This window comes from Salminus brasiliensis, chromosome 15, assembly GCF_030463535.1.
Source record: "Salminus brasiliensis chromosome 15, fSalBra1.hap2, whole genome shotgun sequence".
Classification (NCBI taxonomy): domain Eukaryota; kingdom Metazoa; phylum Chordata; class Actinopteri; order Characiformes; family Bryconidae; genus Salminus; species Salminus brasiliensis.
The window spans coordinates 1,601,386-1,624,504 of NC_132892.1; the positions used below are offsets into that span (position 1 = coordinate 1,601,386).

Sequence of the window (23,119 nt, forward strand, 5' to 3'; positions counted from 1 at the left end):
TTTAATTTATATATATATTAATTAATTAATTAATTAATATATATATAAATTCACAAACGTATTGTCATTATAATTGCACAGTATGGCAAAATAGTTATCTTGGCATATCAGAGTGCAGGGTCAGCCATACTACAGCCATGCTCTCTACGCAAGGCCCAACAGGGCTCAGAGTTTACAGTACAGCTGTATAGAATTACAGTTGTAGAAATGACTGTAGATACAGTTCAATAGAGTCTTTTACCAGTAAAATTGTACTTATAGAGGATGAGATTCTATGTGAGTATCGCTGGTGGTATTTAGGCTAAAACAGTTTGCCATAGATTTCTACAATATAGTTTTAGGCACAGTTTCTACAATTACTAGTGAAAATAATGCAAATATGAACGAATGTTAACAATTAAATAATATTTACAATAAAGTCTATAACTTAAATGATTACTAATGTCTTTAACTTACTTTTTTATTAGTAAATGTGAATTATTTAATATAATATAATGCCAGAATGGCTTCACCGATGTAGATATTAATAATACAAAAGCATACCTAAAATTAGAATTATACGAGTAAAAAAATATATTTTTAATCTTGAATTTGAGTTTATGACTAAGTTATAACTTGGTGGTATTTAGGCTAAAATGGCTTGCCATAGATATATGCAGATTCAGATCTCTACAATAAAGTTTTAGGCACAGTATCTACAAATACTAGTAAAATCATATTAATATGCACACATATTAACTTTATATATTATGAAATAATATTAATAATTAAATATGAAACTTGAATTAGTACTAATGTCTGTAACTCACTTTTTGCAGTAGTTTTAGTCAAATGTAATGTAAATTAGGGAATGTCAGACTGGCTTCACCAGTACAGATAATGAAATTTAGATAGCAGAAATTTAAAATTATGGTGAAATATTATACTAAAATTAGATTTTCAAAAATAAAAAATAGTAAAATTAATTTTTACTAATATAAGTGGCGTTTAGATTAAAACAGCTTGCCACAGACATGCGCAGTATCTACAAGTACTAGTGAAACAATATTAATATGCACGAATATTAACAATTAAACAACATTTACAATAAAATATAAAACTAGAATTATTACTAGTGTCTTGTATCTTGTCTTGTAGACGTTGTATTAGTAAAATGTCGGAATAGCTTCACCGATGTTGATATTAGTAGTAAAATCATATTTAAAATGAGAAAGTCTTAAAATCTTAAAATCATAAAACTATTAAAAATAAAGTTATGACTTTCCGAGCTGTGGATATTTAGGCTGAAAGGGCGGGAAACGCGGGCGCTGTGAGCCGGCGCGAGGCCGCTCTCCTGTCAGATTCAAACTGGCCGCGCTCGTGAAGTCGCTAACGGATTTAACGGTCGACAGCAGCTAACTGGGCTAGCAGCGAGTTAGCTTCGCCTAACAATGTATAGGTAAATATTAATGAATATTAATAATAAATAATATGAGGGAACGCAGCCTAAACTAGTCCAAATGAAAGCAATAGCGCTGAAGGTCGAGTTAAGGGTCAGCTAATTACTTAAGGCGAGTAGCTAGCTAATTAGCCTTTATTTATGTGACTAAAATTGATTTATTTTGTCATAGAAAAGCCATTCTCGCCATCCCCCTCACTGCTGACTGGCTTGTTCAGATATTTTACCTCAGTAAAATACATTAGCCTGGAATTTTACCTCAGGAGGAGAGTCCAGTTTCACTGAATGCCAACAGATTGTGGATCTAGCTTATTTGCTGGGTAGTTTTACAGCTTGTAAGCTAGCTATGTGTATTAGTATGGGTATATATATATATATATAGTATATATATTAGTATGGGTATATATATATATATATAGTATATATATTAGTTTGGGTATGTATAGTATGTGTCCCTTAGCTTACATAATAGGGAGTCTATGGTGGAACAGTATTAACTTCCCCTTCAGACCTTTCTGCTGGGAACACCTCTTTGCCTCTAAAAATCAAACACCATTCTTCTGGTAAATTCAGATGTAATAGTGTTTAAACTGATGTCCTCTTATAAATCAGGGTTTCAAAAACTGTTCTTCTACCACAGGTTTGCAGTGTGGCTTCAGAAGACCAGCTGAACTCATTGACAATCATTGACAGTCTTCATCTATTCATTCCTCAGTTCTCTATAAAGACATAAGGCGTCTTTTCAGTCTCTTAAGAGCAAAATGCAGAACATGTATGTATATTTTTTAACTGACGCAGTAAAGTTTATATGGTTGTTACCGAAACGGCACATCCTCCAATTCACAGTTTCTTCAAAGTCCTACAAGTTCCAAATATCCATGTTGGGCTTGGTTTGACCTAATGTGGCCTAATGCGTTACTAAACACTCGCTACCTCGCTGCCATAACTTTTAAACCACTGACAAGTGGATAATCCTATTCTACTGGCAATACTTTTACAGATTATACAAGCTATGTGTCTGTGTTTGCATTTGCACATCTGTGTCAGCAACTGGTACAGTAGCCAAGTTCATTCATTAGAAGGGGGGGTGTCCACAAACATTTGGACATAAAGTGTATTTATGGCTCTGAATACCATCATGTGATTTACAGTGGATTTTGTTTTCCCATGGACCTTTGTCAACGCCATGAAGGACCTTTTTAACATGTGATTGTCTATTTATATCTTAAAGTGATAATATAAAGCAATGGTTTGACAAAAAATACATGAATAAATTAACAAACGAGCAGCTTCTCCCCCGTACCCCACATGTAGTCAGTCAGCCAGTCCTGGTGAATGTTCCAGATGCTGCAGAGGTGTTGTAGAGGGAGCTGTTTTGGTGTGAAAGACCAACATATCAGCATATTAGGCAGGTGTTCATAATGGTTTAGCTTGTTGTTGTAAGCGCACATCATAAAGCATGTGAGAGATCAGGTATATAAAATGTAGTTACATCTCAAGGGCACCAGATGGAGATGGAGTGTGTTTTTACTCTGTCAAGGAGAACTTGACGCTTCTCTCGCTTTCCAGATCTAATGTTTACATGGTGTTCTTAGCTTTTTTTGGGAAAGTATGTGCCTGTGCAGGGGGGAGTAGTTGTGAGTGTTTGAGACGTCAGCAAGACATCTTTTTCTCACGTCTGAAATCTAAACTAAGCTTAATCTGAACGTATTTGAGCAGAAAAAAGAAAATTACAATTTAGACCCAATGTAAAGAACAACTGCCAGGTACACAGTGTGTTAAAAGTGAAAACAGTAAAAGTGGATTTATCAGAGGGTTTAAAGAGATACAATAATTTATAAGACAACAGTATCCAGGTGAACAGTATCTACAAAGCCAAGCTAAAACATATATTTAACCAAACAGACCAAACAGAAAGTTGTCAGGGTTGGTTTTCTGTTCTAGCAGATATGGGCAACTGGTTTTACAGGAAGTCAGTGCGTTGTTTTGAATATATCCTTGAGCTGAACCAGCTGAACCAGAGGACGTAGATATAAAGGTAGGAAATATTGTTTGTGTTTTTAGTCATATTCAGTATATTCATCCCTAATAATAAGTTTAATCTTAATCTGTTCTTCAACGGTTTCATTAAAGTGTGTGATTTGTGTGTTTGGGTTTAAAGGGACAGTATTTCCTTTGGAAAGCAGAAGAAGAAAGGTTATTCTAGTAATACATTTACATCACATTTATGGCGTTTAGCTGACGCTCTTATCCAGAGCAACTTACAAGGTTGTTCTTATTATATAGGTGGGCCAATGTAGTGTTAGGAGACTTGAAAATAAATTATTAATTTTTACTCGAAAATAAAGAGGTGGAGCAAACTGGTAGAAGAGGAATAAGTGAGGCAGGGAGGAGAAACCGAAAGTAAGATCGTCCTCCTCCATTAGAGAAGGAGAGAAGCTCCTGCAGCGTCTGGATTCACTCGGTAAGTTCAGAACTAAGGAGAATGTAGAACATCCACCTGTAGCTGAAAGGTAGAACAGGTTCTAAGGGTTCCTCACATGCAGAACCCTTCTTTCAGCTCAGATCAGGGTCGGATTACACCTGAAGAGGAAGTCTCCAAAATGGAGGTCTGAGACGGGCCTGGAGAACAGGGTGTTTGTGTAAACAGGTGTAAATGTGCAGTAATGCTGGAAACTGAAGCTGAAATATGATCATAGACTCATATTTAATGATCACAGTCCTGAAGTTCGCTGTTTAGTGTGATGTTTCTCAGAATTGCGTCGATATAAACTGCTGTTGTGACCAGTACAGACCAGCAGGGGCGCAAGCAGACCTCAAACTTCTGTTTTTATAAGCGTGTTGAGGTACAGGGGCGCTGTTTGACCAGCAGGGGGAGCAAACGGTTCTTTAGAGAAGTGTTTCTTAATCCTGGTTCCTTATGTTTAATAATAATAACAACAGTAATTATGATCATTTGTAATATTCTAACTCAATTACCAGTATTACTGAATCATATAACAGTGTTTCATTATTTCTTGTTTTTCTTTATTATTTATTCAGTTTCACATCGTTCAGTAATATTATTATTCTAATAATGTTTTTAGATCTCTATTCATATTTTAATGTCTCATCTGTTCACACATACCAGCATCTCTGATGTCCAGCTGAAGCACCTCCATCATTGAGCTTGTTTGTCACATGTATTTGATTACTGTGTAAGGTAAGGAAATACTTACTCAACACTTTGCTCTCATTAGGGGTGATAGCAGCAATTTCAGAACCCAGTCATTAGCTGAATGAAGTCAGTTGCTAAGTTCTGAACTAACGAGATAGTTATTGATCACAGTTGGGCAGTTAGTCTGAATTTAAAGCACATTACTGTTTAATGTAAGGTCGGTCAGAGTTGGGTAGATAGTTGTGTTCATACCACAGGTGCTCTTTAATATCCTATTTTAATTGCATGAGTGACCAAATCATACAACACTTTAATTATTTTGATATCAGAGGTTTTTGTTTTTTATTTGATCATGCTGTTTTTATTGCCTAATGTATTTTTATGGATGAACTGTTAACAGGAAAGTATCTGCTATTGTCTACAGCTGCGTGTGTATAAAGAGAAACATGCCTACAAAGCTCCTTTCCAGCTGCGGAGGAAGACCTCCTGTGCTGAAGTGAGTTATTATAGTCTATATTATATTTTTATTAGAGAGAGAAAATGTGATTTCCACTAATTAATGTTGGTTTAATCTTGGCTCTTTGTTTTATTTCCTCTCTAAAGCTGTTCTGTGATGGTGTGTGCTGTTAAACAGGTTTCATAAATAAAACTGAGTTAAATTGTTTGTCAGTGTAAAAAAAAAAAAAAAAAAAAAATTTGTGTTAAAACATAGAAGGCTATATATATTTTTGTCATCCTTGAGCATCCTGTTACACCTATTATTTGTACACTACCTAGGGTACATATTGGATTGGACACTCCTTTAAAGGGGAGACATTGGTAGTGGCAATGGAAACCCTACAGAGAATATTTATGAACGTATGAAGACTTTATTAAGCCTTTTGTTCTCACGTTAAAGTCATACGTCAGAGATTCTCTAGATGTTATTGGGTATTTAATATGAAATAGCCATACATTTATTATTTTGTTTATTGTTATTTTTCAATTAGAATATTATAGATTGTTTTACATGATCTATAGCATGCTGTTTCTTTTATATTTGTGTTTTAATGTTTGTCAGTATTGTGACGTCACAACCAGTCCCTGTATTATAGCTGTTATTTGTTTGTTTGTTAATTTAGGATATTTTTTATTATAAAGCTTAGAATTTTTTTATAAAGCTGATAACTCAACCCTAAAGTATGGTAGATCCATCCCCATGCTTCACACACGGCAGGGTTGTCTTTTCATTAAATGCAGTTTTTCTCTCTGAACACATCTTTGCTGATTATGGCCATAAAGTCATATTCAGCATATCTCCTCTGGCTTCTGTCCTGAAGCATAGTTCACACATTGGCTTGGGAAATGAGGTTGTAGGAATGTTTTTCTTCTTATGACTCTTGATGATTAGGTTTGTTTAAGCAAAGATGCCCAGAGAAACGGTGCACCACCCTCTTCGCTATTCCTGAGGTTCTTGGCATGTGGGGGATTTGATTTACCCAGCATAAATATTTCAAAATAATATTTTGTGAATTCAAATTCAAAGGCCTGGTAATGTCAACATAGCCAAGCCAACTGCAATTGTGATGTTTGTTAGGATGCTCAATACAAAGGGTCAGAATGTGCTTTTAGATATGTGAGTTTATCAGCTGACTGTGTGTATGCACATTTTTTTCTTAATCTTGTTTTTAAAAAATGCAGCAATGTGTTTCAGAAATGATCAGTAATGATTTCTGCACAGTTGTTTCCATATATGAGCTGTAACTTGGGGAGTGAAAGATACATTTTAAACATTTACAATATTTACACAGGTTACAAGTGTGGGAAATTAGATCTGTTTGTCTTCTTAATGGGACATTTACAGTTGGGTTTAGCCATACGGAGATATTTTGTGTGATGAGATTAGGATGGAAACCCAGAGATGCCTCTCTCTCTAGTGTCTAGTTGTGTGTCCATAAGGGGTGACTATTGCTATGATTGGCCATTGGAAAATTACACAGGCAATGGGGGACAAACCCATTACCGAAGGTGTGTGTGTGTGCAATTCACTGCAGTGAATTAAGAACTGTTCCGAATATTAATAAATGTTTTATCTGAATTTTACTTTGTAAAGACTACTTTTCCCTGTTAAATATTTAGAGAATTGAAACAGCAAAATTTCTAGTGTTCAACTGTGTTTCTGTGAAGAGTAACCAATCTACATGCGTTTAATTTGAAATAAAAATGCTTCTCGATTCATATACCAAATAAATCTCACTACTGCTCTAATCATTCATATAAAATAACTTTATACAGATGAGCTGCAGTTTAGAAAAAAAGTGTGGATTCTGCATACTAAAAACACACCAAAATCGTATCTTATGTTCAGCCCATTAAGAGGTTTATATTGTGTCTCCATATATTGTTTCTAGACTGCAAATATCCAGAGCAGAATCTCCAGAGCCCAGCTGTGTGTCCATGAAGAGTCACAGATCGATGTTCAACCCTCCTGACTTCAGTAACGGAGGAGGACATCCAGAGCCCAGCTGTGTGTCCATGAAGAGTCACAGATCGATGTTCAACCCTCCTGTCTTCAGTAACGGAGGAAGACATCTAGAGCCCAGCTGTGTGTCCATGAAGAGTCACAGATCGATGTTCAACCCTCCTGTCTTCAGTAACGGAGGAGGACATCTAGAGCCCAGCTGTGTGTCCATGAAGAGTCACAGATCGATGTTCAACCCTCCTGACTTCAGTAATGGAGGAGGACATCCAGAGCCCAGCTGTGTGTCCATGAAGAGTCACAGATCGATGTTCAACCCTCCTGACTTCAGTAATGGAGGAGGACATCCAGAGCCCAGCTGTGTGTCCATGAAGAGTCACAGATCGATGTTCAACCCTCCTGACTTCAGTAACGGAGGAGGACATCCAGAGCCCAGCTGTGTGTCCATGAAGAGTCACAGATCGATGTTCAACCCTCCTGACTTCAGTAACGGAGGAGGACATCCAGAGCCCAGCTGTGTGTCCATGAAGAGTCACAGATCGATGTTCAACCCTCCTGACTTCAGTAACGGAGGAGGACATCCAGAGCCCAGCTGTGTGTCCATGAAGAGTCACAGATCGATGTTCAACCCTCCTGACTTCAGTAACGGAGGAGGACATCCAGAGCCCAGCTGTGTGTCCATGAAGAGTCACAGATCGATGTTCAACCCTCCTGACTTCAGTAATGGAGGAGGACATCCAGAGCCCAGCTGTGTGTCCATGAAGAGTCACAGATCGATGTTCAACCCTCCTGACTTCAGTAACGGAGGAGGACATCCAGAGCCCAGCTGTGTGTCCATGAAGAGTCACAGATCGATGTTCAACCCTCCTGACTTCAGTAACGGAGGAGGACATCCAGAGCCCAGCTGTGTGTCCATGAAGAGTCACAGATCGATGTTCAACCCTCCTGACTTCAGGAACAGTAGGATTTTTGTTAATCCAAGGTGAGACACAGTATAACCATAATTAGACTGATTTAAGTTCTTACCTACTGGAACTGGCAAGAGAGAGCATTCTTTATGTTCTGTGTGTGTGTGTGTTTGTGTTTGTGTCGGATGGTTGTATTGGTGAAGTACTCCGCTCTGCTTTCTTTTTTAGTTTGATCTTTGTTAGGCTCACCTGTCTCAACTCTTCTTCTTCATCTTATTATCATTATTACATTATTACAGTCATCATTTAATAGGTCAATCTAAGTAATTATTGCTCAGGGCAGAAGAGATTAGGTGAGGCTATTGCAGTTAACAGCACTATTACCTTTTTCAGTTTATTCATGCTTTTTTTACACTAAAGTTCATCCTCACTCCTGCACTGTCTCTCTGTAATCTGGTGAGAATTGGCCTGTCCCAGAGTGAGGAAGACATTACTCTTACTGTAATTAACTAATTAGCTTTTAGTTTCTTCTGCCAACAAGAGGTATTATTTTATTATGATGTGTGTAAAACATTGTAAAAACTGATTCCTTCAGGTCCGCTGTGGCTTTGTGCAGTACAGACCAATCTTAGGAGCAGGTTACAACTATTATTAATTATATTTACTCTATTTATATATTTGAACAAATGATCAATCCCGCTATACCCCTCAGAGAATGCTTCTTATCAGATTACAGATCAAGTGTCTAAGTTACTTTGTCTAAAAAATACCCTTACGTACAGTGCATCCGGAAAGTATTCACAGCGCTTCACTTTTTCCACATTTTGTTAGGTTACAGCCTTATTCCAAATTGTATTAAATTAATCTCTTTCCTCAAAATTCTACACAAAATACCCCATTATGACCATGTGAAAAACGTTTTCTTGAGAGTTCTGAAAATGTATTAAAATTAAAAAACAAAGAAATCATATTTACATAAGTATTCACAGCCTTTGCTTAATACTTTGTAGAACCACCCTTGGCAGCAACTACAGCCTCAAGTCTTTTTGAATATGATGCCACAAGCTTGGCACACCTCTCTTTAGGCAGTTTTGCCCATTCTTCTTTGCAGTACCTCTGAAGCTCCATCAGGTTGGATGGGAGACGTCTGTGCACAGCCATTTTCAGATCTCTCCAGAGATGTTCAATCGGATTCAAGTCGGGTTCAAGCTCTGGCTGGGCCACTCCAGGACATTCACAGAGTGGTCCTGAAGCCACTCCTTTGAGATCTTGGCTGTGTGCTTCGGATCGTTGTCCTGCTGAAAAATGAACCGTCGCCCCAGTCTGAGGTCAAGAGCGCTATGGAGTAGGTTTTCATCCAGGATGTCTCTGTACATTGCTGCATTCATCTTTCCCTCTATCCTGACTAGTCTGGCAGTTCCTGCTGCTGAAAAACATCCCCATAGCATGATGCTGCCACCACCATGCTTGACTGTAGGGATGGTATTGGCCTCGTGATGAGCAGTGCCTGGTTTCCTCCAAACATGACGCCTGGCATTCACACCAAAGAGTTCAATCTTTGTCTCATCAGATCAGAGAATTTTGTTTCTCATGGTCTGAGAGTCCTTCAGGTGCCTTTTGGCAAATTCCAGACGGGCTGCCTTGTGCCTTTTACTAAGGAGTGGCTTTCGCCTGGCCACTCTGCCATACAGGCCTGATTGGTGGATTGCTGCAGAGATGGTTGTCCTTCTGCAAGGTTCTCCTCTCTCCACGGAGGAACGCTGGAGCTCTGACAGAGTGACCATCGGGTTCTTGGTCACCTCCCTGACCAAGGCCCTTCTCCCCCGATCGCTCAATTTCGATGGCCGGCCAGCTCTAGGAAGAGTCCTGGTGGTTCCAAACTTCTTCCATTTACGGATGATGGAGGCCACTGTGCTCATTGGGACCTTCAAAGCAGCAGAAATTTTTCTGTATCCTTCCCCAGATTTGTGCCTCGAGACTATTTTGTCTCGGAGGTCTACAGACAATTCCTTTGACTTCATGCTTGGTGTTTGCGCTCTGACATGCAGTCAACTGTGGGACCTTATATAGACAGGTGTGTGCCTTTCCAAATCATGTCCAATCAACTGGATTTACTACAGGGGGACTCCATTTAAGCTGTAGAAACATCTCAAGGATGATCAGTGGAAACAGGATGCACCTGAGCTCAATTTTGAGCTTCATGGCGAAGGCTGTGAATACTTATGTAAATGTGATTTCTTAGTTTTTTATTTTTAGTATATTTTCAGAACTCTCAAGAAAACTTTTTTCACATGGTCATAATGGGGTATTTTGTGTAGAATTTTGAGGAAAGAGATTAATTTAATACAATTTGGAATAAGGCTGTAACCTAACAAAATGTGGAAAAAGTGAAGCGCTGTGAATACTTTCCGGATGCACTGTAGCAATGGCACAATACCAGAATTTTACCACAACACATGTATATGTGCTGCAGAGAGAATGGGTAATCTTAGGTTAGCTGAAGTTGGGTCTCCTTGTGTTAGCATGTCGGTTCAACTCAGCTAGCACAATGACAACGTCAACTAGCGGGTTAGTCCAGCACTACTACGCAGGTAATCACACCCCAGCTCACGCTGTAGCTAAACTACCGTGGTAATCTGGGTTTCTGGTCAAGCAACACAAGTGAAGCCCAGTTTAGGAGTCTGAACTGAGCTGCGTATTAACGTTATCTACACAGTCTTAATCAGTTAATGTAGTGTTTGTTCATTTGTGGACCAGAACTGCTCTGTCAGGAGACTTTGTCTGTCCCTGTTGCAGAAAGTGGTTCAAAACCCGTTCAGCTCTCCGTCCACACGTGGAGGAGTCCATGAAGCAGGATTCCCACCAACCAGTGGATGATGTTCTGCAGAGAGTCTCACAGAGACACAGAGCCAGCATGAAGAACAGGTACGAGAGCTTATTTGAGGGAATCAAAGCAGAAGAGAATCGAACCCTCCTGAACAGGATTTACACACAGCTCTACATCATAGAGGGAGAGACTGAAGGAGTGAATGAAGAACATGAGGTTCTACAGATGGAGAAAACACCCAGCAAATACTCAGAAGACACTCCGATCAACTGCTCAGAGATCTTTAAACCTGCAGAAGATCCTAAAGGAGCGGTGATGGTTGATGGTCTCAGACAAAACCAGAGGAAAGAAGCTAAAGGACCAGAAGAGATCCGAACTGTGCTGACTAAAGGAATTGCCGGCATTGGGAAAACTGTCTCTGTGCAGAAGTTCATTCTGGACTGGGCTGAAGGAGAAGCCAATCAGGATGTAGATTTCATGTTTGTGCTTCCATTCCGAGAGCTGAACCTGATCAAAGACCATCAATACAGTCTTCATGGACTTCTCTGTGCCTTCCATCCTGAGCTCAGAGATCTGGACTGTAAGATCTATGACCAGTGCAAAGTCGTGTTCATCTTTGATGGACTGGATGAAAGCAGAATTCCACTGAACTTTTCACAGTGTGAGAAAGTGTCTGACATCACCATGACATCATCCGTTGGGGTGTTGATGACAGACCTGATTAAAGGACAGCTGCTGCCCTCTGCTCACGTCTGGATCACCTCCCGACCAGCAGCAGCCAATCAGATCCCTCCTCAGTACATCAGCCGTGTGACAGAAATCCAGGGGTTTAATGACCCACAGAAGGAGGAGTACTTCAGGAAGAGGATCAGAGACCAAGACCAAGCCCAGAACATCATCTCCCACATCAAGACAGCGAGGAGCCTCCACATCATGTGCCACATTCCCGTCTTCTGCTGGATCTCAGCCACTGTTCTTCAGAGAATCATGAGACAGAGTAACACAGAAATCCCTAAAACTCTGACTGAGATGTACTCCCACTTCCTGATCACTCAGATCAACATGAAGAAGGAGAAGTATGAGGAGAACTCTGATAGGGATCCAGTGGAACTGCTGAGATCCAACAGAACCATGCTTCTGAAACTGGCTGAACTGGCTTTCAAACAGCTGATGAAGGGCAATGTGATGTTCTATGAAGAGGACCTGAGAGAGAGCGGTATTGATGTCACTGATGCCTCGGTGTACTCTGGGATCTGCACTGAGATCTTTAGGGAGGAGTGTGTGCTTCATCAGAGGAAGGTCTACAGCTTTGTCCATCTGAGCTTTCAGGAGTTCCTGGCTGCTTTCTATGTGTTTCACTGCTACTTGAGCAAAAACATGAAGGTACTGAGGGTTTTTAATCCACAGAACAGAAGATGGCCTGAAAATGATCCACTGCATGAGCTCCTGAACTGGGAAGTGTCTGAAGCCTCAGAGAGTCAGAACGGACACCTGAGGGTTTTTAATCCACAGAACAGAAGATGGCCTGAAAGTCTTTCACTCCATGAGCTCCTGATGGGGGCAGTGCATAAAGCCTCTGAGAGTGAGAACAGATACCGGAGTGTTTTTAATTCATGGATCAGAAGATGGCTTGAAAATGATCCACTGCATGAGCTCCTGAAGGGGGCAGTGTGTAAAGCTTTGGAGAGTCAGAACGGACACCTGGATCTTTTCCTCCGTTTCCTGCTGGGCATCTCACTGGAGTCCAGTCAGAAGGTCCTACAGGGCCTCCTGATCCACACAGAGAGCAGCTCAGAGAGCATCAGTGAAACAGTGCAGTACATCAAAAAGCAAATGAAAAAAGATCTTCCTACTGACAGATCTGTTAACCTGTTCCTCTGTCTGACTGAAATGAAGGACCAGCATTTATCCAGGAAGATTCAGGAGTTCCTAAACTCAGAGAAACGCTCAGAGAAGAAACTCTCTGCTGCAGAGTGTGTAGCTCTGTCCTACATGCTGCAAACCTCAGAGGAGGTGCTGGACGAGTTGGACCTGAAGAAATACAGCACATCAAGAGCGGCGTATATGAAACTGCTTCCAGCTGTGAACAAGTGCAGAAAGGCTCTGTGAGTATCTGAATTTATTAAAAATGCAGAATTTGCTGATTAATCAAACCTTTCCTTCTTAAGACTGAAGCTTTTAATAATGGATATTTAAATGTAGAATCAAAGTAGAATCATAATATTTATGTTAGTGGAGTTAATCGATTACAGTAGCGACATGTTGCTAACTACAACCGCTAATACGTCACTAGGCTCTGTAAAACTGTTTTAACTGAACTCTGAACTGAGTTTACTCTTTCTTTATAGACTGTCTGACTGTAATCTCACCATGAAAGACTGTGAAACTGTCTGCTCAGCTCTGCAATCAGAAAACTCCTCCCTGAAAGAGCTGGACCTCAGTAACAATGACCTGCAGGACTCAGGAGTGGAGCTGCTCTCTGCTGGACTGAAGAGTTCACACTGTAACCTGCAGATTCTCAGGTCAGAGTTTCTGTGGATTCATTACTGAGGGGTAAAATTGAGTTTGTGAGTAACAGTAAACTGTAAATCTAAAGTACTGTCTTGTATTTTTTATTATTTTCTGTATTTCTTCCTCTAACCATCCATATAATATTAAAATAGACTGAAGGTGTTCTGATTGGGTTGTTTATCACTACTGCACCTGATGTTGTGCGTCAGCTAAGTGAAAACTCTGCTCTTTCTGCTGTATTCTGGCATAATGACTAAATACTAAACTAAATCAAATGATGGCATTACAAGCAAAAGTGGAAACACTGAAATCTTCAGTACAGATCTTCCATTCAGACGTTCACTTTTGTATGAACTGTAAGATGTGTTTTGGCCGGCCAGTAGAAGACCACAACATATAAAAGGGAAAACCACACAAGGATAGATGTAGATACAGTTTCCTTTATTGAGAGCTATTGGACAGTTTTAAAAGTCAGACATCTAGAGGACGTAAGGGTCACCACTCGTGATCCGAGGTCATCTAAGGGGATCATGTTCTGCAACAGAAAACTGTTACTCTCCTAGAGAGATTAAAATAATGGTGGTCAGATGGGCAATATTACAATAATCCAAGCTTCATCCTGGGAGCCAAGATCTACCAACACTCCTGGGAGTCTACCCTGGGTCTGAGCAAGCACCCCACTACTGGTCTCAAGTCCCTTATAAACCATCAGGCCCCAGTTTACCCCAATTATTCCACTAGCAGTCAGCAGAGGACACACACAGGGTCGTAACAGACGTGTTCTCTCTCTCTTCACAGACTATCTTCATGTAAGCTTGGAGTGAAGACGTGTGAAGCTCTGGGATCAGTTTTAAAGCTGGAGAACTCCTCCCTGAAAGAGCTGGACCTCAGTAACAATGACCTGCAGGACTCAGGAGTGGAGCTGCTCTCTGCTGGACTGAAGAGTTCACACTGTAAACTGCAGATTCTCAGGTCAGAGTTTCTAAATGATAAATATTAAACTGTTACATTCACAGTTTTAAAAATGTAAAATTTTATAAATAAAAAATGTGACAGTTTAGACTCAAGGAGTCGAGATGGATCCATGTGCTGGGTTTATTAAAAGGGCAAAAACTACAATGCAGTCAAAAAGGCAGAGCACAATATCAGTGGCCAAAGATCAGTCCATGACAGGGTGTAACATCACCCAGAATCAGACGCTCGCAGGATGAAAATGAAAAAGAGGCTTTAATTAAAATATCGTAGTCCAGATTCGTAGTCATAAAACAGGCAGGATCGCTTCCGGAGGGCAAAAGATGATAAAGGAGGAAAGGAACACGTCCAAATGGTCAAAGGCAAACTCGTAGTCACAAAACCAGGCAGTAGGTCTGAATCCAAGGCAAAACATACAGACAACAAGTCAACAAACAAGGTTGAAGATATAAAGGATATAAAGTCATTCACAGGATAAACAGTCAGAAAATAACGATCAGTATCGTCCCAGAATAGGAACCAGTACCTCACAGCTAGCCTGAACTAAAGCCCGGGCTCCTATACTGAACTATAGAGCAGACACAGGTGATCTTCAGGATTGGGGTGACTGGGAACAGAGCACTCAGTAGGCCGGGGTAAACGGGTAGTGCTTCACAGGGAGTTGGTGTGTGGAGTGAGTTTCAGGCGAGTGGCTGAGGAGGGGGCTGACTGCATGCAGGTGTGGGAGTTAGATAGGTTGCCCAGACAAGTCAATTTTACAGTGAGACAGAGCTCTGGTGGCCAGGCAGGGAACTGCAGTCAGTGGAGTGAGACTTCTGACGTCTCTGTGGGACGACTCTGATTCTGGACATTGTGGATCGTTGATGTTAAACAGACTCAGTGAGAAGAAGACGAGAGTGAGAGAATACTCAGACACATCAAACATTAACTTTCTCTCTCTCTGCAGATTGTCTGGCTGTATGGTCACAGAGGAAGGCTGTTCCTCTCTGGCTGCAGCTCTGAGGTCAAACCCCTCTCACCTGAAAGAACTGGATCTGACCTACAACCACCCAGGAGAGTCAGGAGAGAAGCTGCTCTCAGCTAGACTGGAGGATCCACACTGCACACTGGAGACACTCAGGTACGGACCGCTGTGTTTAGAGGAGTGTGTGTGTGTGTGTGTGTGTGAGTGTGTGTGTGTTTTAGAGAGAAATTCTGGATTTTCCACAAACAATCAGAAATGAAGGATTACTGGTAGTTATTAAAGCCTGGGGCAGGTTCAGTGGACATATTTACAATATTTAAATGTATAGAAAGGTTTTGTTCCACCACCAATTTATACAAAACTGAATGAACAGCATGAATTATAACGTAATGGTCAGTGCAGTGGTGTATGGTGTAGCTAAATGTGAAAGTGAACAATTACAATGGTTTTACACATTCATAGCATTACCATCACCCTAAATGGTGGAGAAATTGATTCATGTGATGCCATTTAACTACGATCTTTGTGAAATTTGGGCCCCAAAGGAGAAAACAGATCAGAACAAGATCCTAAATGTCTGAATATTACTGAACTTTATACTGATGTGTTCACACTGAGGATTACAGCTATATACACAACAAATACAGGTGGGTTATAAAGAACAGTACAGGGAGTGAAAGCGAAAACAGGTGGGTTATAAAGAACAGTACAAGGAGAGAAAGTGGATACAGGTGGGTTATAAAGAACAGTACAGGGAGTGAAATTGGATACAGGTGGGTTATAAAGAACAGTACAAGGAGAGAAAGTGGATACAGGTGGGTTATAAAGAACAGTACAGGGAGTGAAAGTGGATACAGGTGGGTTATAAAGAACAGTACAGGGAGTGAAAGTGGATACAGGTGGGTTATAAAGAACAGTACAGGGAGTGAAAGTGGATACAGGTGGGTTATAAAGAACAGTACAGGGAGTGAAAGTGGATACAGGTGGGTTATAAAGAACAGTACAAGGAGAGAAAGTGGATACAGGTGGGTTATAAAGAACAGTACAGGGAGTGAAAGTGGATACAGGTGGGTTATAAAGAACAGTACAGGGAGTGAAAGTGGATACAGGTGGGTTATAAAGAACAGTACAGAGAGTGAAAGTGGATACAGGTGGGTTATAAAGAACAGTATTAAAGGTGAAAGTGGATACAGGTGGGTTATAAAGAACAGTATTAGAGGTGAAAGTGGATACAGGTGGGTTATAAAGAACAGTATTAAAGGTGAAAGTGGATACAGGTGGGTTATAAAGAACAGTACAGGGAGTGAAGGTGGATACAGGTGGGTTATAAAGAACAGTGCAGGGAGTGAAAGTGGATACAGGTGGGTTATAATCACTTGGTTCAATCACCAAGCAAAAATAACCACGGTAACGGGTTAAACAGGGTTAGGTCTGGTGTGTGTGTGTGTGTGTGTGTGTGTGTGTGTGTGTGTGTGTGTGTGTGTGTGTGTGTGTGTGTGTGGGGCACCATCTAGTGTACAATTACAGTGTGTGTCTTCTCTCGGGTCAGTACCGGTTCTGTCTGGTGCAGCAGGTTAAACCTGTGGTGCTGTGAAACCGTGATGTACTGTAACAGTCCACTGCTGTGTGTGTGTGCGTGTGTGTGTGTGTGTGTGTGTGTGTGTGTTTAGAGTGGAACATGGAGGAAAGATCAGAATCAAACCAGGACTGAAGAAATGTAAGTTCACACACACACACACACACACACTCACACACACACACATACACATACACACACACACACACACACACACACTGTATCTTTCACTCTCTCTCACACACACACGTTCTGTGTCTCTCTCACATACACACCATGTCTCTCTTACACTGTGTATCTATCTCTCTGTCCTTCACACACACACACACACACACACACACAGTATCTCTGCCTCTCTCTTATACACCCCACACACACACACACACACACACACACAGAGTATCTCTGCCTCTCTCTCATTCACCACACACACACACACACACACACACGCACACACACACACACTAATGTCTCTTCTTGTGTTCAGGGGCCTGTGATCTCACACTGGACCCAAACACAGCTGACAGACGTCTCTCTCTGAGTGAGGGGAACAGGAAGGTGGTGAGTGGAGAGGAGCTGCAGTCGTATCCTGATCATCCAGAGAGGTTTGATGGGTGGAGGCAGCAGGTGATGAGTAGAGAGAGTCTGACTGGACGCTGTTACTGGGAGGCTGAGTGGAGCGGGAGAGGAGCTGATGTAGCTCTGACTTATAAAAGCATCAGCAGGAAAGGAGGAGGTTCAGACTGTGGATTTGGACTGAACGAGAAGTCCTGGAGTCTGAACTGCTCTGATAACAGTTACACTGTTTATCACCATTATAACAGCACTGATCTCTCTACTCCTCCCTCCGGCTGCAGGAGGGTAGGAGTGTATGTGGACTGTCCGGCCGGCACTGTGTCCTTCTACAGAGTCTCCTCTGATACACTTACACACACACACTCACACACACTCACACACTCACACACACTCACACACTCACACACACTCACACACTCACACACACTCACACACTTACACACACTCAGCACCACGTTCACTGAACCCCTCTATGCTGGGATTACTCTTTATTCTGATTCCTCAGTGTGTGTGATATAGAATAACTGTGTGTGTGTGTGTGTGTGTAAAGCACTGATCAAGCCCTCAAACACTTCCCCCATGTACAGTTTTGGGGGGGGGGGGGGGGGGGGGTCAGAGTGAGGGCTGCTTCCCTTCCCTCCCTTCATGAAGACTGGGCTTTCTTTAGGAGTTAGCTGAGACCCCTTTTCCCCTTGTCTTGGTAACATTGTTATTACAGTAGTTTAGGTTCCTCTGATCGATGTGGGTCTCTCCCAGTATCTCTCCCAGTATCTCCCACTCTGGTGTATTCTGGAGTGACCACGGCTTGTGAACGCAGGAACCACTCCAGTCCACAACCTGCAGGATCTGAAATGATTAGAAACCCTTTCATGATCAGGCGTTTTTGTGGGATTTGGCCGAAGTCGAAGGGCACAGAGTTAGTTTTGGTCCCTGCTGTAAATAAAGCCAGGAGCTTGTTTATCAGAACCCAGCAGACTCCCATCAAGAACCTGTGCATTAAAAACCCCTGAAATAGCCTCTTGGTTCTCTCAGGATTTAGCCTCACAGCTACAGCAGGAAACGTGCTGCTTGTTCATCCAGGTCCTTTTCAGACCAGCTTGTTTCTCAGCAGGTTTGAAACAAGGCTACTCCAGCAGTTCCTCAGCACACAGCTAATTACTGTAACGAGCAGTTTCAACTCTGAGGTTCTGATCCTAAACTCTGCTGGAAAACAGTGAACCTCCTTCAAACACAGACCCTCGTCCTCACCATCATCACTGAGATGTGAGGACCTTCTGATCAACAAGCCCTTCCCAGAGTCTGGACATGCCCCTACATCCGTAATTCAGTGCTCCAGGAAAAATGGACCAGCGTAAGAATCTGAGACGCTTTGACAAGAACCAAGCTGTGATGTTCTAGATAGACGACTGGGTCAGAACATCTCCAAAACATCAGGCATCAGGTCTTGTGGAGTGTTCCTGGTATACAGTGGTCAGTACCTACCAATAATGCTCCAAGGAAGGACAACCGGTGAGCCAGCAAGTCAGTGTGATGGGAGCTCAAGGCTCACTGAGGCGATGGATGCCCCTCCTCCCAACTTACAGGACCTGCAGGGTCTGCTGGGATGTGCCAGCGGGAGGCTGAGCAGTGTCTCTCTCTCTCTTTTAATGAGAAATGAATATTTGTATTTATTAATAATGATACAGTCATCTGTTACTCCAGCTCTTCCATGCAGGTATTAACTCTTTTAACCAGTATTAGAAGTTCCTGAAAATGCTCATGTGCTTTAGAATGGATACAGTGGCTTTACAGTCTTTAAGATATTGAATTATTAAATATTTAGTACTTTTGTATTTTATCCAATAACCTTCATTTAACCTTGAAAATCTTAAATTGATCATGTAAAAATAAATAAATAAACAAATAAACAAACATCAGCCAGTCTTCTTCAGTGTCTTGGTTCCAGATACCTGCAGATTCCACCTTCAGAGGTCTTTCAGAGGAAGCTGTTTTGGTGGCACGTGGAGGACCAGCAGCAGCTCTGCAGGTGGTTCTAATGTTTCGGCCTATTTTCTAAATGCTCATGATTAAGCGTGTGAGATTAGAGGAGGGAAACTTCTAGAAGAACCTGAGGACACGTCTCCAGCCCCTTTCAGAGGGCGATACTAACGTCACAGTTCTGCTGTTTTGGCCTTTAGGCTTTTAGGCCTGTGGAGGACAGTGGTGGTGGTGGTGGGGATTTGGGACATCTGTTTAGAAGACATCAGCAGGACAGCAGACTGACCCACATCTCTCACAGGTCCTGATGCACACCGACCTTCCAATAAATCTGATCAGCTTCATTAGTCTTCTGATCTGACGATGAGGGAGAACTCCTGCAGTGATCTTCAGCTCAGGACATAATCTGGAGAGGACATGACCGCTGTTGTTGAGTCCGGCTAATGGACAGGAAGTGGTAATGGACCACCACAAGGACAGGAAGCTGAAGGTGGGGATGATGTTAATCTTCTAACCCTGTTCAGATCAGCTCAGTCCAGAGCAGCTGTGGATGCTGGTGTTCCTCCTTCTGGTGAAGCAGAGCTTCCACAGTGCAGGGGTGTTCAGAGAGGAGCCGGTCTGAAAACAGCAGAGTCTGCGCAGCTGGGTGGGAAGTCGTTCAGCCTCATCAATATGCAAATATGCCAGCAGTTATTTGTGATTTCATTGGCTGGAACTAGTGAATGACTGACAGTGGCTCCGCCCACTCGCTGTCTATTCTACACTGATCTCCCTCCTCCTCCCTCCGGCTGCAGGAGGGTAGGAGTGTATGTGGACTGTCCGGCCGGCACTGTGTCCTTCTACAGAGTCTCCTCTGATACACACACACACACACACTCACACACACACTCACACACACTCACTCACACTCACTCACACACTTACACACACTCACACACACACACACACCTACACACACACTCAGCACCACGTTCACTGAACCCCTCTATGCTGGGTTTACTCTTTATTCTGAGTGTGAGAGAGAAGAGTGATATATATATATATATAAGTATATCTCACTCTTCTCTCAAGTCGACCTTAAGAACAGTGTTGATGGACTGTAACCCGTAATCCTTAATCAGGGAGGGAGATTATGGAGTTCAGGATGATGATCCATGAATCTACTCTCAGTTAGGAGACGGATCAGCACACAGTTCTAACAGAAACATTCATCAAACATAATAATCAGGTTCTGACCATGAATTTTATAGAATTTATATTTTCTGTATGACATTTATTATTATTATTATTTTATTATGTGACATTCTGAGCAACTCTTAACATTAGATAATTAATAAGAGTTAATGATTAGAGTAGAACAGTCTTTAAAACTCTGATTAAAGATATTGGCTAATTAGAGCTAAGGAGCTCTTACACAGTTAAGCAGCTGCACCTCCAGATACACTCCACACCTGACCACCTGCTCCCACAAACAGTAGCACTGCAGTGTGCTGTGCAGGTGTGTGTGTAGTACAGCAGCAGTGCAGGATTAGGCTGTAGCTGAGCAGAGGGAGGAGGACAGTAACTGTATCTAATCATCTTAACTTGTTTTCTCAGGATAACTATGTTAGGATACATTTTTCAGGAGTTATCAAAAATAAAGAGCTACACAGTGACCAGATTCCATCAGAATTCCTCCAGTCAGTAGAAAAATCATCTAGGGCTCTTGAAAACAGGTGGAATGCTGCCCCCTACAGTGCAGAGTGGGTGTTGTGAATAAGCCTGAGATAAATGTTCTGAGGTCATTATCTTGTCAAAAAGTCTTCTGAAGTTGGGCAGAAAATGTTTTCACTCATGTACTTTTGAGTCACGACACAAAGCTCATGATTCAGGTTTCTCCTGATATTTTGATGTTCTGGACGTAGAAAAATGATGACTGCATCCATACTGTTGTAACATCTACTAATGAGGCGAGAGCTGGGAGGTGGGGGACCGTGGAGCATGATGGTGGAGGTTGTTGGTTTGATTTTTACACAATGCAGCTTAATTAAATATGAAAAAAATAAATCATTAGTAACAGTCATGTTTTTATGATACCCAGTGTCATGTTTTTGCACTGTTATACTCTAATATGCTACCATAGCATTAACATGTTATTATTAAATTCTCTATATTATCACTGCCATCATTGTTGGTGTATTTGTTCAGTGTTTAAATCACTTAAACATTACATTTTCTGAAGAACACATACATACTTTTTTTTGGAGTCTAAACCAGGGCTCAGGACTTGACTTGAGGCCTGAGGGTCAAGACCTGAGACTTACTAATGATGTCCAACTCAGGGACCCGTTTATGCTAGTAATTCAGAAGCTGTTCCTCACGTACCCTCAGTTAATGTTCAGGCCCTCAGTTCAGGTTCCAGATCAGGAGGTGCAGAACTTGTCTGGAGAACTGGTCTGTTCCACCTAAGCATCCAGTGCAGAGCAGAACCTTCAGCACATTCAGGGCTAGAAAATAAATATTGTGTTAAAAGCTTCTCCAAAAAGCTCAGCAATGTGAAAAGGTTAGAAGATCTCTCTGTTTAAACCATTAAAGTGGGATATCTTTACCACACAGCTGTTAGCTAGCTAGTTAATTAGCTAGTTTTCTAATGATAATTAAGATCGTCCTCCACACCAACGTTAGCTCGCTCCCCATGTTACTGACTGAACAGGTGAGCTAGTTTATACGCAGCGCGAGTTCAGAGATGATCTGAGCTGTAAAGCTAATGCACTTCTATTAGCAGCTGAAGACACAGTTAGCTAGTTAGCTAGTTTTAGCTACAATCACACAAGACCCAACCAGGTATTTTACCTCAGTAATGTGAAGAGAATTCAGTTACAGCTTTAAAATGATCAATATTCAGTCAGAACTGATCTGTATGATCAATAATTTAGGAAATTGAACATTTTTACATGTTTATAAAGTTTTTTTACCTCAGAAGAAGAAGCAGCAGCATTTCTATTAGCAGCTGAAGACACAGTTCTCTAGTTTTAGTCATAACCAGGTATTTTACCTCAGTAATGTGAAGAGAATTCAGTTACAGCTTTAAAATGATCAATATTCAGTCAGAACTGATCTGTATGATCAATAATCAAACATTTTTACATGTTTATAAAGTTTTTTTACCTCAGAAGAAGAAGCAGCAGCATTTCTATTAGCAGCTGAAGACACAGTTCTCTAGTTTTAGTCATAACCAGGTATTTTACCTCAGTAATGTGAAGAGAATTCAGTTAAAGCTTTAAAATGATCAATATTCAGTCAGAACTGATCTGTATGATCAATAATCAAACATTTTTACATGTTTATAAAGTTTTTTTACCTCAGAAGAAGAAGCAGCAGCATTTCTATTAGCAGCTGAAGACACAGTTCTCTAGTTTTAGTCATAACCAGGTATTTTACCTCAGTAATGTGAAGAGAATTCAGTTAAAGCTTTAAAATGATCAATATTCAGTCAGAACTGATCTGTATGATCAATAATCAAACATTTTTACATGTTTATAAAGTTTTTTTACCTCAGAAGAAGAAGCAGCAGCATTTCTATTAGCAGCTGAAGACACAGTTCTCTAGTTTTAGTCATAACCAGGTATTTTACCTCAGTAATGTGAAGAGAATTCAGTTACAGCTTTAAAATGATCAATATTCAGTCAGAACTGATCTGTATGATCAATAATTTAGGAAATTGAACATTTTTACATGTTTATAAAGTTTGTTATTTGACCTCAGAGGAAGCAGCA

General features: G+C 41.1%; 1 protein-coding gene and 2 long non-coding RNA genes across 5 annotated transcripts; all 3 read left to right on the forward strand.

The window, feature by feature from the left end:
- The first annotated feature begins 2,819 nt into the window (after positions 1–2,819).
- LOC140535727 (uncharacterized) lies at positions 2,820–17,986 on the forward strand. Of its 3 annotated transcripts, XM_072657188.1 has the most exons (10): positions 2,820–3,902; positions 4,569–4,640; positions 5,020–5,091; positions 6,986–8,035; positions 10,758–12,893; positions 13,137–13,310; positions 14,098–14,271; positions 15,218–15,391; positions 16,906–16,952; positions 17,299–17,986. In XM_072657188.1, exons 3-10 carry the CDS (start codon positions 5,042–5,044, stop codon positions 17,904–17,906), a joined length of 4,413 nt encoding a protein of 1,470 aa, XP_072513289.1. In that variant the 5' UTR covers positions 2,820–3,902; positions 4,569–4,640; positions 5,020–5,041; the 3' UTR covers positions 17,907–17,986. The 3 variants fall into 3 exon arrangements, with proteins under 3 accessions (XP_072513289.1, XP_072513288.1, XP_072513290.1); XM_072657187.1 differs by lacking the exons at positions 2,820–3,902; positions 4,569–4,640 and having other exon boundaries at positions 4,996–5,091; XM_072657189.1 differs by lacking the exons at positions 2,820–3,902; positions 4,569–4,640; positions 14,098–14,271 and having other exon boundaries at positions 4,996–5,091.
- Positions 15,403–16,717, forward strand: LOC140535731 (uncharacterized). Its single transcript, XR_011977549.1, has 2 exons — positions 15,403–15,882; positions 16,345–16,717. It is a non-coding gene; the product is annotated as an uncharacterized lncRNA (long non-coding RNA).
- LOC140535732 (uncharacterized) lies at positions 17,987–21,528 on the forward strand. Its single transcript, XR_011977550.1, has 2 exons — positions 17,987–19,413; positions 19,565–21,528. It is a non-coding gene; the product is annotated as an uncharacterized lncRNA (long non-coding RNA).
- The last annotated feature ends 1,591 nt before the right edge of the window (positions 21,529–23,119 follow it).

Coding starts and splice junctions, on each gene's coding strand:
- LOC140535727 (XM_072657188.1), top strand. CDS start 5,042: ATGCCTACAAAGCTCCTTTCCAGCTGCGGAGGAAGACCTCCTGTGCTG. Junction 8,036..10,757: donor AGGATTTTTGTTAATCCAAG/GTGAGACACAGT, acceptor TCCCTGTTGCAG/AAAGTGGTTCAAAACCCGTT. Junction 13,311..14,097: donor TGTAACCTGCAGATTCTCAG/GTCAGAGTTTCT, acceptor CTCTCTTCACAG/ACTATCTTCATGTAAGCTTG.